The following is a 14,317-nucleotide window of genomic DNA, read 5'->3' as shown; positions in this document are numbered from 1 at the left end:
AGACAACTTCAGAACGAGAAAAAAATGTTGAACTACGAGCAGCTATTTACGCTATGAAAATGTATGTACGTGCGTGTAGCCTAGAAAGGGAGAGAAAAAAATGATCCAACAGTTTCCCACTTTATTGGGCCGAAATTGAAAACGAAATCTAATATGAATATTTAAGTCTGGCTAAGTTTGTCACGTTGGGGGTTCCTTTCTTTTCTCTTACTTTTGCTCGTAATATTTCAAGCTATACCTATATTTATGTCACCCCCTTTTTTTTTGATAAGGGTTATAAACGCTTGGTGTGAGAAAAAAAATGTAATTAAATGTGCTTATGGATAGTAAATATACTACATACAAAGTAAAAATTTGGTTTAATTCCCTTTTTTCTTTTGCTATTCACAAAACATATTTTAGGGCTATAAAGTTTGGATACAAATTCCGATAATTGGGGCCCCTTACAAAATTATTATGTTATTGTAGTAGAACTTATTTTGAGTTTAACAAAATAGCAAATTGGTATAACGTATAGTATAATGACACTAATATGTAATATGTACTAAGAAAATTTGTTATAAAAGCAATTAAGATTAAATTTGGGGTAAATCATACTCCTCGAAGAAATCGTTTCACATATTCAAGTAAAACGTAAACTTTTAAATTCATAGTAAATCATACTCGTCAACGAAATCGTTTTACATATTCGAGTAAAACGTAAACTTTTAAATTTATAGTAAAATTAACGGAATCGTTTTACATGCTCAGGTAAAACGTGAACTTTTAAATTTTTAGTAAAATTAACGAAATTGTTTTACATGTTCAAGTAAAACGTGAACTTTTAAATTTATAGTAAAATTAACGAAATCGTTTTACATGTTCAAGTAAAACGTAAACTGTTTTGCATTTACCAGTCAGTGCTGGTATTGTTTTGTTTTTTTTTTTCTTGCTTCTAAGTTAATTAAACCTCTTTAACTTAACATTACGTTACGTCTACTTTTTTAACTTTACTACAAGTGGATGCTGCTTGCTCTCTTTAACTTAGGTATATGCATGTATGTATATATTACATGTTAAGATTCTATACTAGGGTTGTAGCCTTAAATTTGAATATGTTGGTATATTAATACTATATGTTGTTGCAGAGTCATAAAAAAAGTGAAAGAACTAGGTTGAGGCTACAAATACGTATATTTAGTCAGTATCGGAACGAACTCACCGCTTTAACCGCTGATATTCGTTGTCGTAATCGGGATGGCCGCAGGCCTATGTTCGCTGCCCTGCGGTGGTTATTGTAGCTGGTATTGTTACGCTGGTATTGTTGTAGCCCGTATGGTCGTAGCTGATAAGGTTGCGACTAGTATTGTTGTAGCCGTTATGGTCGTAGCTGATAGGGTTGCGGCTAGTATTGTTGTAGCCGGTATGGTCGTAGCTGATAAGGTTGCCGCTAGTATTGTTGTAGCCGTTATGGTCGTAGCTGATAAGGTTGCGGTTAGTATTGTTGTAGCCGTTATGGTCGTAGCTGATAAGGTTGTGGCTAGTATTGTTGTCGGTGGTACCGTCTGTTGTCAGTGTTAACATTAGTGGCCGCAGGCCTATGTTCGCGGCCCTGCTACGTGCGTTGCCACTGGTGGTGGCGGTACGTCTGGTGGTTGCTGCGCTCGTGGTTGGCGCTAATGAAGGGGTTGGGGGAGATACTACCGATGGTGATGCCCGTGATAATAGTAGCGCCGTTGGTGGTGGTTGGCGCTTCGGGCCGAGGTAACCGAATGAACCGCGTGGCGATAAAGCTTCGTGCTGCCCTTTACGAGCCGGATGACTTGGCCATTTTGACGTTAGTTGTATTACGCTGCAGCGTACTGCTGGCCCTGGAGGCGGAGGTGGTGTCGGACGCCTTTTAGCAGGTGGTAGTGTTCTTCGTAAACGTAGAGGAAGGGGTTTATCTCACTATGTGTGACTGCGGACGCCGACCTACTTCAACTGGATCTTGTGTCCACACAACACAACCGGTGTAAGGTTTATTACCACCCAAAATAGACGCGTAGAAACGAGATTTGTCGGAATGAACGGTTTCGGTACTTTGTGCTATCGACTCTCCTAGTTTCTGGACATTTACCTGCTTACGCGCACAGCCGGCGAGGATGTTTTCTGATTAGTTGAGTATCGTTGGGGATGCGCAGTTGAAGTGAGCAATAAGGTTACTGAAGCAGTATATTAACTGAGCTTGACGCCTTTGCTGTTGAAGTTGTGACCCTAGATGTTATATAATCCCTTTTATATAATTGTAGGGCCGCCAAAAATTTTGCTCACGCAATTTACCAACCTTCTTTTTTTCTTGCCGGAAAACTCGTGGCAATTTTTTCGCTAGTGATCGCCGGTCTTTCTTTCTTGTTTTTCGATACTTTTGTATCGCAACTTTCGCCCCATCACCAGTCACTAGGTGTGTTCGCACGAAAACGCTCCCAAGTGGACCGTAACCGTAGACCATAACAACAGACCGTAACAAACCTGTTTCGCTTCGAAGACCTGACGCTAGTGGGACTGGCTGGGGGTGCTGAGGCTTCCCGTTCATTCACCCGGACACCCCTCCTGCCTCCGCCGCTATGGGTGGAGCGGCTTCAAGGGCCGCTCCCCAGACTGGTGGGACAGGGAAGGGTGTCACTTTGAATCCCAGCTCAACCCGTCACAATCCAGGTGATATTCTGCGGTACCACCTGAGACGTGGGCTGAGCTGGGGTCCTACCATTCGCTCACACACTCACACCAGACAACACAAATTCGGCAAAGAAAAAGTTATATATAAAAAAAATTTAAACATTACAAAAAAAAACCCAATTAGCGGACAAAATTATTCCAACGCCGACTACGGACAACATTCCGGCAACGTAAAATCCCAACTACAAAAAAAAACTAAGTGCGTTCAGCACTGCCTCATCGGGTGAATGCAAAAATCCGGAGAACTGACGTTAAGTCTCGTGGATCCCTCAGCTACCGGAGACAATGATCACTCCGGACACCCTGATCCGTCCAAGCAGATACGACTCAAAACGCTTATAATTCAAAATAAAACAACATCCGGACGAACCGGATGTCACGGACAGACCGTTAACATTCAAAAAATTTAAATTCAAAAAAAATAACCGCAAAAAAAATTTACCGAACCGGACATGGCCGGTTACTAAAGCTGAAATTCAAAAGAACAAAAAAAAGCTGAAAAGTAAAGAAAAGGGGAAAAGGACCGAATATATAGAGGGAACACCAGCATTCCCATTTTAATTACAAAGTTTATTCAAATTTCATTATTATTAACGTATGTATGCTACAAAAAAAATTTTACGGTAGTACAGGTTTCTTAACCAGGGCTACCGCCTAGGCTCTAAAGCCAAAACAAGGCTGCTTATAGCATCGTCCCAAGACAACTTCAGAACGAGAAAAAAATGTTGAACTACGAGCAGCTATTTACGCTATGAAAATGTATGTAAGTGCGTGTAGCCTATAAAGGGAGAGAAAAAAAATGATCCAACAGATTCCCACTTTATTGGGCCGAAATTGAAAACGAAATCTAATATGAATATTTAAGTCTGGCTAAGTTTGTCCTGTTGGGGGTTCCTTTCTTTTCTCTTACTTTTGCTCGTAATATTTCAAGCTATACCTATATTTATGTCACCCCCTTTTTTTTTGATAAGGGTTCTAAACGCTTGGTGTGAGAAAAAAAAATGTAATTAAATGTGCTTATGGATAATAAATATACTACATACAAAGTAAAAATTTGGTTTAATGCCCTTTTTTTCTTTTGCTATTCACAAAACATATTTTAGGGCTATAAAGTTTGGATACGAATTCCGATAATTGGGGCCCCTTACAAAATTATTATGTTATTGTAGTAGAACTTATTTTGAGTTTAACAAAATAGCAAATTGGTATAACGTATAGTATAATGACACTAATATGTAATATGTACTAAGAAAATTTGTTATAAAAGCAATTAAGATTAAATTTGGGGTAAATCATACTCCTCGAAGAAATCGTTTCACATATTCAAGTAAAACGTAAACTTTTAAATTCATAGTAAATCATACTCGTCAACGAAATTGTTTTACATATTCGAGTAAAACGTAAACTTTTAAATTTATAGTAAAATTAACGGAATCGTTTTACATGTTCAAGTAAAACGTAAACTGTTTTGCATTTACCAGTCAGTGCTGGTATTGTTTTGTTTTTTTTTTTCTTGCTTCTAAGTTAATTAAACCTCTTTAACTTAACATTACGTTACGTCTACTTTTTTAACTTTACTACAAGTGGGTGCTGCTTGCTCTCTTTAACTTAGGTATATACATGTATGTATGTATTACATGTTAAGATTCTATACTAGGGTTGTAGCCTTAAATTTGAATATGTTGGTATATTAATACTATATGTTGTTGCAGAGTCATAAAAAAAATGAAAGAACAAGGTTGAGGCTACAAATACGTATATTTAGTCAGTATCGGAACAAACTCACTGCTTTAACCGCTGATATTCGTTGTCGTAATCGGGATGGCCGCAGGCCTATGTTCGCTGCCCTGCGGTGGTTATTGTAGCTGGTATTGTTACGCTGGTATTGTTGTAGCCCGTATGGTCGTAGCTGATAAGGTTGCGGCTAGTATTCTTGTAGCCGTTATGGTCGTTGCTGATAAGGTTGCGCCTAGTATTGTTGTAGCCGGTATGGTCGTAGCTGATAAGGTTGCGGCGAGTATTGTTGTAGCCGTTATGGTCGTAGCTGATAAGGTTGCGGCTAGTATTGCTGTAGCCGTTATGGTCGTAGCTGATAAGGTTGTGGCTAGTATTGTTGTCGGTGGTACCGCCTGTTGTCAGTGTTAACATTAGTGGCCGTAGGCCTATGTTCGCGGCCCTACTACGTGCGTTGCAACTGGTGGTGGCGGTACGTCTGGTGGTTGCTGCGCTCGTGGATGGCTCTAATGAAGGGGTTGGGGGAGGTACTACCGATGGTGATGCCCGTGATAATAGTAGGCGCCGTTGGTGGTGGTTGGCGCTTCGGGCCGAGGTAACCGAATGAACCGGGTGGCGATAAAGCTTCGTGCTGCCCTTTACGAGCCGGATTACTTGGCCATTTTGACGTTAGTTGTATTACGCTGCAGCGTACTGCTGGCCCTGGAGGCGGAGGTGGTGTCGGACGCTTTTCCGCAGGTGGTAGTGTTCTTCGTAAATGTAGAGGAAGGGGTTTATCTCACTATGTGTGACTGCGGACGCCGACCTACTTCAACTGGATCTTGTGTCCACACAACACAACCGGTGTAAGGTTTATTACCACCCAAAATAGACGCGTAGAAACGAGATTTGTCGGAATGAACGGTTTCGGTACTTTGTGCTATCGACTCTTTCCTAGTTTCTGGACATTTACCTGCTTACGCGCACAGTCGGCGAGGATGTTTTGTGATTAGTTGAGTATCGTTGGGGATGCGCAGTTGAAGTGAGCAATAAGGTTACTGAAGCAGTATATTAACTGAGCTTGACGCCTTTGCTGTTGAAGTTGTGCCTCTAGATGTTATATAACCCCTTTTATATAATTGTAGGTCCGCCAAAAATTTTGCTCACGCAATTTACCAACCTTCCTCCTTTTTTTCTTGCCGGAAAACTTGTGGCAATTTTTTCGCTAGTGATCGCCGGTCTTTCTTTCTTGTTTTTGGATACTTTTGTATCGGAACTTTCGCCCCATCACCAGTCACTAGGTGTGTTCGCACGAAAACGCTCCCAAGTGGACCGTAACCGTAGACCATAACAGCAGACCGTAACAAAGCTATACGTAAAGCATTATAATTATGCATGACATGGCTGCACATGTCGAAGCGCCAATCAAAGGAACAACAAAGTGCTTTATTGGAAAAATGCTCTGCCACAGCAATGTCCTCCAATGTCCAAGAGTATCAGAAAATTGTTACTGCTGAATGTCGTCTCTTGTACAATAAACTAGGTAAGTAAGGCGCCAATGTTGTGTTTTCTAAACTACCAATTGGTGATGTTGGTACACAGTATTTTGCAGATAGTGAAATGTTCTGTTAGTGTACCAGAAGAAGATTTGAAACGTACAATGAAAGCTTGTGAAGGTGCTGTTACGACTACAGCTAATGATATTAATTCAAGTGTTTTGGGTCAATGTAATTACTTTGAAGAACGTCAAGTTGGTGGTGAACATTTCAGCATTTTCCAGGGTTTGATAGTGGGTTTGACATTAATTTCATTTTTATAGTTTATAATTATTTAAAGGTTGCGTTAATGCTAGAACATATACATTGATTTTACGTGGCGGTGCCGAACAATTTTTGGAAGAAACTTAGCTTCGTTACATGATGCTATAATGATTGTGCGGCGTACAATTAAACATGATTCTGTTGTTGCTGGTAAGTCAAAATACAAATTGAAAAAATGTCTAATCTTAAATTGTTAAGTAATATTATGAAAAGATTGTGTCCAACTCCGGAAGAAAAAACTATAAAATTTGTGTCAGTGAAATGATAATTATTGCTTTTGGTTGTAGTTTTGAGGCATCGTCTTCGAGTGCCTTCTGGTCGTATATGCCGTTTCTTTTGCCAACTACCTGTAAGGCGTTTAACTGATCAGTAACGTCGCCGTGGGCTCGTTCAGTGTAATGTGTAATGGCGACCCCAAGTTCCTCGTGGAAATAGGGGGTGCGGCGGGATGGCTTAGAAGGTTTAAAGTGATGATATTAATCGTTCCCGAGATTGTTGTTATTGTTGTAGCAGTGCTTCGCCCCACCTAATAGGTGCGACCGATCACAAATTGTCACCGATATCCTCTAACGGGAGTCCAAGGAAACTTGCTGTTTCAACAGGGATGGAGCATAATGAAAGGGGTGTTAGAGGCGTTGGTTCTACCCTACAATTAAAGAGATGGTTGGTGTCATGTTGGGACACATTGCAAGCGGGGCATACATTTTGTATGTCGGGGTTGATTCTGGATAGGTAAGAGTTTAACCTGTGACAGTATCCAGAACTATCACAACTATCCAGAGTGACTCGCTTTTCCCTGGGTAGTATGCAGTCCTCTTCCGCAAGTTTTGGGTACTGTTCTTTGAGTACTGGATTCACCGGGCAATTCCTAGCATAAAGGTACGACGCCTGTTTGTGGAGTTCACTGAGGACCTGCTTGTGTTTTTTTGCTTCATACGGCTGAGTTCTCAGGTGTCGTATTTGCTCATAATGCTTACGGAGATTACTCTTTAAGCCCCTAAGCGGTGTTGGATCAACAATCAGATGTCTGTTGGGATGCCCGGGTTTCTGAGTATACTACAGAAACTGTTTGGGTAGCAAGCATTTCATTTATTTCCCTTATTGGGAGTTTTCTCGCTTCATTGTGCAGGTGGTGTTCCGAGGACATAAGAAGGCAGCCCGTAGCGGTTTTGGGGCAGCATTTTGGCAGGCCTGTATTTTCTTCCAGTGAGTAACCTTTAGGCTTGGCGACCATATCGGAGACGCGTACCATGCAAACGTCTATTTATATTTACCCCAAGTACAGCCGATTTATCGAATTATATTAAATATTTGTTACAGCTCTGGATTTTCGTTACAATTACTAGTGCATTCTCTCCAAGATGTAGATCCTGATCGAAAGTCATACCCAAAATTTTAAGGTGTAAGACAGTCGGTAGGGTATTGTCATATGGTCGACATTTGGCGCGGTCGTGTTTTAAATAAGGTCACCGATGATTTGGTTGGTGACAATATCAGGTTTCGCGAGGCGACAAAACTGGAGAGATTGGGAAGATAGCTGTTTTTTTTTTATTACAAAGCTCGTCGATGTAGGAAACAATAGCATAGGCGTAGAAGCAATAGTGACTCCTGGTGGTAAAGGTAGCTATTGATATGTAGAAGTTAAGCAGAAGTTTGAATATGAGTTTTTTTAAGTTATTGCCAAAAAAGCGATGCAGATTTTTATTATCTTACCAGGTACCTTCGTACATGTTTCTAAGGATGAAGAATAAAACCTATTCAAACTCAATTTTGACCAGGACAAAGCCGCTGAGACTTCGCTATACTTTAACATACAATACGTTACCCAATTTTAGCACAACTATCATTTTTTGATTTTATTAAATTTTATAAAATGTTTCTTCCTCTACAGTTCCATTTCGGTATTGGATGGTAAATATGGCTTTCGCATTTTCTCCATCAATAACTGTGACAAGGTGGAAGAAATCTATGCGCGTAAATCGCAACATATTATCTTGGTGGAGCGTTTCTTCAATAGCTCTCGAGTGGTGATGGTGACAGCAGAGAAACCCAACTGTTTACAAATGTTACACTTCAAAAAGAATCAAAATATCTGCCATTGCGTCTACGGCTCAAATACCCACAGTATATGAATGAATCGAACGCACCTAATTGTCTGCCTAACGGATAGTATACATATTCATCAAATCAAAAATATTGCACCAAACGAACTGGGTCTGAATACTGAAACAGTAAACATATTCAAAATCGGTAAAAAGGCTGTGATGATGGCATTAGACGGTGAGTTATTGAATAACATACGAAAACCATTTTAACCCATCTATTTATTTGCATTACAGCTTTAGCTTTACAAGTAGCAAAAATTGCTGCCGCCAGGCAATTGGAAAAAGCAGAGAAGCATTCATCACACTGTACGGATGATGCAAAGTCAGAAACTGCTGTTGTAGCTGCTGCCACCGACACAACTCTCTATTCGCCGAATAGCGGCTGTTCCGACTAACTATCTAAGACAGTATCATCATATCTTTTGCCAACACAGGTGAGCGGTGTGCTTACGCAGGACCGTGCCTTCGCTAATTTATGATGAATGTCAATTCCCACCAATAGCTATTGCGGCGCGCGATTGACCAACAAGATGACGGCGCATTATAGATAAAGAACGTTTGACTGCCGCAGGAGAGCTTAAACAATTTTTGTTTGAACTTAAAAAAGGATTATGAATTTTTTTACTGGTTTAGTGTAGGCTGTTGCGGCGACGTTTGAAGTGTGAAATTTATTAAAATTTTAATTTGATAGTAAGTTTAAACCAAAAAACGCTTAAGCTTTGCAAGCATTTAATTATTATGAATATAATATAATGTAATATAACAATATTTTGCTATGTACAGTGCTGGCCACTTAGACGACGCTGCAACAATATAGCTCAAAGCAATTAATATATTTTTTATGTTGTTATTAAAGTACTTATTTCTTTTTTATATCAACCAATTAAGCGAGTTTATGTTATTATTAAAATACTTACTTTTCGCTACATGAACTGTATTAATTTAAGTTACAATTTCATGTACATATATAATAAAGTATGTCGTGGTACGATTGCTGTTGGAATTAGATTTGAAACCAATCAATACTTCTGCTAAGGGTTGCAGAATTATTGCTGGAATGATTAGATTTAGAACAATAATAAGTCTGACTCAATTACTAGTCCTACATTTTTAAATTCATATTTTACTTTACTTTATTACTTTCAAATTCAATTACGACAGCAATCGGATTCCACGACACCTTTGAATATTCTTGATCTGAAAAAAAAAGAGTAAATCTAATCTGAATTTCTAATTAGCTTTAAGTTGTAGATTTAAATTGATTCAAATAATTGGAGTTTTTTCTAAAGCTTAAAATTATTTTCTGTTCGTTTGGAAAAGATTTCAATTGGAAAACGAAAACCAATTAAGCGAGTTCATTTATTATTAAAATACTTACTTTTCTTTATATGAAATGTATTAATTCATTTATTATTAAAATACTTACTTTTCTTTATATGAAATGTATTAATTTAAGTTACAATTTCATGTAAATATATAATAAGGTATGTCGTGTCCGATTCCTGTCGGAATTAGACTTGAATTATTGCTTGAATGATTAGATTTAGAACAATAATAAGTCTGACTCAATTACTTGTCGTACATTTTTAAATTCGTATTTTACTTTACTTTATTACTTTCAAATTCAATTATGACAGCAATCTGATTCCACGACACCTTTGAATATTCTTGATCTGAAATAAAGCAAACCTAATCTGAATTTCTACTAAGCTTTAAGTTGTAGATTATTCAAATAATTGGAGTTTTTTCTAAAGCTTAAAATTATTTTCTGCTCGCTTAGAAAAGATTTCAATTGGAAAACAAAAACCAATTAAGCGAGTTTATTTATTATTAAAGTACTTACTTCTTTTTTATATGAACTGTATTAATATAAGTTCCAATTTCATGTACATATATAATAATATTGAAAATAATAAATATTGAAAATTCAATTTTTTTGGTTCATATTTTAATCATATGACTGCTCCAGGTAAAGCAAATCTGCAGGTAAAATTCATGTATATAAAAAAAAATAAATAAATGAAAGGCGCGATAACCTCCGAAGAGATCTAAGGCCGAGCTTCTCTTCCAATTTGCGTCGTGCTCCTCTTGATTTTCCCTACAAATTGGCCGGACGGGACCTATATGTTTTATGCCGACTCCGAACGGCATCTGCAAAGCAGATGAGTTTTCACTGAGAGCTTTTCATGGCAGAAATACACCCGGAGTGCTTGCCAAACACTGCCGAGGGGCGACCCCGCTTAGAAAAATTTTCTTCTAATTGAAAAATCTTATTTCTAAAATTTTGATGTTGCTCTGCCCGGGAGTTGAACCCAGGGCATACGGTGTGATAGGCGGTAAAACCGCAGTAAAATTGATTGTCAAATGATTCGAAAATGTTGAGTGAAATGACGGAGAATATGACCGCCATTTGACGAGCATTGTTACGTGTGTGAGCAGCACAGTACTATGCTCACATCCTATAGGTGGGAGCGGAATGCACGATCACATTAATAGGAATGAAACAGAAAATTTGGTCACAAAACCTATTCACGCCCATGCAAATGTGACTGTGAATATAACCGCACACACACAAAGTCACAATGACTGTAAAATGACTAGTGAAATGACGCGGAGCGTTTTTGCAGGGTACGATCGAAATGCAGAATACACAAAATCGAACGATTCCAAGTTGGATCGGAAGAGATTGGAACACAGAATACTAAATTTGCCAAATCGAAAAAATTCCAATCCAAGTCGAAATGCAGAATAGGGGTGAATATTACTCTATCACCCCTATTCTGCATTTAGATTACGTTCCCGTTCTACGCTCCGCTTAAGTCGAAGTTGGGAATTCTGCATTACGACGGAATCGTAACGAGGAGAGGAAGAGCAAATGATTTTTCGAAATCAGCGAGATTGATGAAATTAGAACACAACAAAATAAAGAAATATTTGTGAAAAATTTATAAATTAGTGAATATTGAACAAAAATAAATTATGGAAACATTAATTGAAGAGGAGGACAATGCGTCCCACAATGTAGACGTGAGAGTGGAAAGACGGAGATTGAGGGACATCAGTGATCCATTCAGGATGATCGATGAATTGTAAGTTGGTGCTGAAAGTGATAAACCTTCATATATGTCATATATTTTTAGATTCAACAAAAACTTTAGATTGAATAAAGACGCATTTAAGTATGTCTTAGATATATTTGATGCATAAGTTCCGAGAAATGCTTTGACTTCCTTAACAGCAATTAACCGCGTAATGGCTGCTTTGAGGTTTTTTTGCTGAAGGCAGCTACCAGCATGGGTTGGTACAGATTCAAATTTGCGGAAAGAATAAATAAATCTTCATAAAGTATTTTAGGCCACTGCAATGAAATTAGCATCCATAAAATTCAGAAAATGTCAACTATATTCGTGCAGGAATCCGTTTTAACAATACTTGGTGGCCACGGCAGGGAATTGGACAAAACACACAATTATGAAAGCTTTTCACTCAAAAAAATATAACACGGCGGCAATATATTCTATTCCTTTTCTTTGTACAAAATGCCTTGGATAATAAAATACTAACATTTTTCAGTGTTTTTTACAAATGTTCTCTAATTTATTTAGTTCCAATGTTCACACATTCCGTACAAACAGCTGATTTCGAAAAATCATTTGTTCTTCCTCTTCTCGTTACGATTCCGTCGTAATGCAGAATACCCAACTTCGATTTAAGCGGAGCGTAGAACGGGAACGTAATCGAAATGCAGAATAGGGGTAAATATCATTACTCAACAATTATTGTAATGACAGAAGTATAACAATGGCAGTAAGTCCGTGACTTTATATATGTCAACGCCTTTCATTCGAAAATTTAAGAATGTATTGCAAATATCATGGCTCAATTATATAGTAGGCTCATCTCATCAGCTGATTTTGTTTTTTTCATTGCATGGTCGATGGGATTGTCAAAAGATGGCAAACTCAAAATGAAACCAACACATTGGCAACATTTTCTTACAACATAGGTACACAAACTGGTAAGTTTTTTGTTTTCATTCCATTCGCATAACACCAACACGCAGATTTTGACAATCTGAATTAACATATTTGGTTTTGTACACATGAGCCAACCATATAGTTAAACCATGTGCAAATATATAATAATTGTACTGTCTACTGCGTATCTAATCTAATATCTAATATCTAATCTAATCTAATATATATTATAAATTAGCCTTTAACCGCGGCCCCGTCCGCAAGGAGAAAATAAAATATATATGCTATTCACGTTAGCCTGCTTATCAAGTTATCTGTTTAAAAATTATTTTTGTCTAATGTATTTTATTTTTGTAATTTAGTAAAAAAAAAGAACTAAATTAGAAGATAAGATGAAAGGCACGCTTTCTTGAATAGTACAATACAGTTTTTTCGAATAAAAAAAAATACATTTTGTTTTTAAATTAAATTAACTGATATGAGAGGGGTGAAAGAATTGCTACTCATAGAACAAAGGAGTGAAAGTACAATTAGTTAAAACCAAAGAGAATTTTTTAGATGAAAATAGTGTTGCTTTTTCGGGTATATTACAAAAAGTGTAATTATAGTTATAACAGTTCGTTACACGATTCATTTAAAATACTCAAAAATAGAACGAAAAAGCTGTGTTAGATTGAAGATAAAACATACCGAATTTTAATTACGAATAATTAGCAGCAAATCCACGGCCATAAAAGCTCATAATTTAAAAAGGCATGTGTGCAGACCTACCGGTTGCGAAGAGACCTAAAATGATCCCGGAACGGTCCCAAGATGATAATAAAATTCCCGGACAGATCCCGAAAATCATCCAGAAATTAACCAGGAGGGGTCCCAAAATGATTCCGAATTAGTCCTGAAAAATTCGTGAAATGACCCTGACGGGATCTAGAAAACCATCTAGAATTGATCTCTGAAGGGTCCGCAAATGATTACGAAATAGTCCGGAAAGAGTCCCGAAAAATCTCCGACGGAATCCCGGACAGATCCCGTAAATCATACAGAAATTATCCCGGAAGGGTCTCAAAATGATCCCGAAATAATCCAGAAAAAAATCCCGAAATAACTCCGACGGGATACCGAATGCGAATCAGAAATTATCCCGGAGGGGTCCCAAAATGATCCTGACGGGATCCTGCAGGAATCCCGAAAATCATCCAGAAATTATCCCTGAAATATCTATCCTCAAATGATCCCGAAATACTCCCAAAAAAGTCTCAAAATGTTTTTGACGGAACCCGATATAGCCCTGAAAAAGTTCCTAAAGTACGCTGACGGGATTCCGTATGGATCCCGAAAAACATCCCGAGATAATGCCGGAAGGGTCTCCGAATGATCTGGAAATAGTCCCGAAAAAGTCCCGATTTGACCCTGACGGGATCACGAAAGCCATCCATGAATCTGGAGGGATACCCAAATAATCCCAGAAAAGTCCCGAAATAACTCCGACGGGATCCCGGACGAATCCCGAAAATCATTCAGAAATTATCCCGAAATGGTCCCGAAATAACTCCGACGGGATCCCGGACAGATCCCGAAAATTATGCAGAAATTATCAAGGAGGGGTCCCAAAATGATTCCGAAATAGTCCCGAAAAAGTTCCGAAATGACATTGACGGGATCCCGGACGGAGCCCGAAAACCATCCAGAATTGGTCTCTGAAGGGTCGGCAAATGATCCCGAAATAGTTCGGAATAGTCCCGAAAAGCTCCGACGGGATCCCGGACAGATCCCGAAAATCATCCAGAAATTATTCCGGAGGGGTCTCAAAATGTTTCCGAAATAGTCCCGAAAAAGTCCCGAAATTACCCTGACGGGATCCCGGACGGAATCCCGAAATACTTCCAGAAACGATGCCGAGAGGGTCCCCAAATGATCCCGAAATAATACAGAAAAAGTCACGAAATGACCCTAAAGGGTCTCCAAATGATCCCGAAATAGACCCAAAAAAGTCCCGAAATAACTC

At 38.5% G+C, this 14,317-nt stretch overlaps 1 protein-coding gene across 1 annotated transcript; it reads left to right on the top strand.

Moving 5' to 3' along the window:
• The first annotated feature begins 4,234 nt into the window (after positions 1-4,234).
• On the top strand, positions 4,235-10,207 carry LOC137244453 (uncharacterized). Its single transcript, XM_067773441.1, has 5 exons — positions 4,235-5,953; positions 6,013-6,191; positions 6,247-6,380; positions 8,122-8,510; positions 8,570-10,207. Exons 4-5 carry the CDS (start codon positions 8,363-8,365, stop codon positions 8,728-8,730), a joined length of 309 nt encoding a protein of 102 aa, XP_067629542.1. The 5' UTR covers positions 4,235-5,953; positions 6,013-6,191; positions 6,247-6,380; positions 8,122-8,362; the 3' UTR covers positions 8,731-10,207.
• Positions 10,208-14,317: the final 4,110 nt, after the last annotated feature.

The sequence above is a fragment of the Eurosta solidaginis genome, chromosome 3 (genome assembly GCF_040869045.1).
Source record: "Eurosta solidaginis isolate ZX-2024a chromosome 3, ASM4086904v1, whole genome shotgun sequence".
Taxonomy (NCBI): Eukaryota; Metazoa; Arthropoda; class Insecta; order Diptera; family Tephritidae; genus Eurosta; species Eurosta solidaginis.
This window is presented reverse-complemented; position numbering and strand designations above follow the sequence as displayed.

Excerpts from the sequence above, each read along its gene's own strand:
- LOC137244453 (XM_067773441.1), top strand. The coding sequence starts at position 8,363 with ATGAATCGAACGCACCTAATTGTCTGCCTAACGGATAGTATACATATT. Across the intron at positions 8,511-8,569 it reads TGTGATGATGGCATTAGACG|CTTTAGCTTTACAAGTAGCA; the intron begins GTGAGTTATTGA and ends TTTGCATTACAG.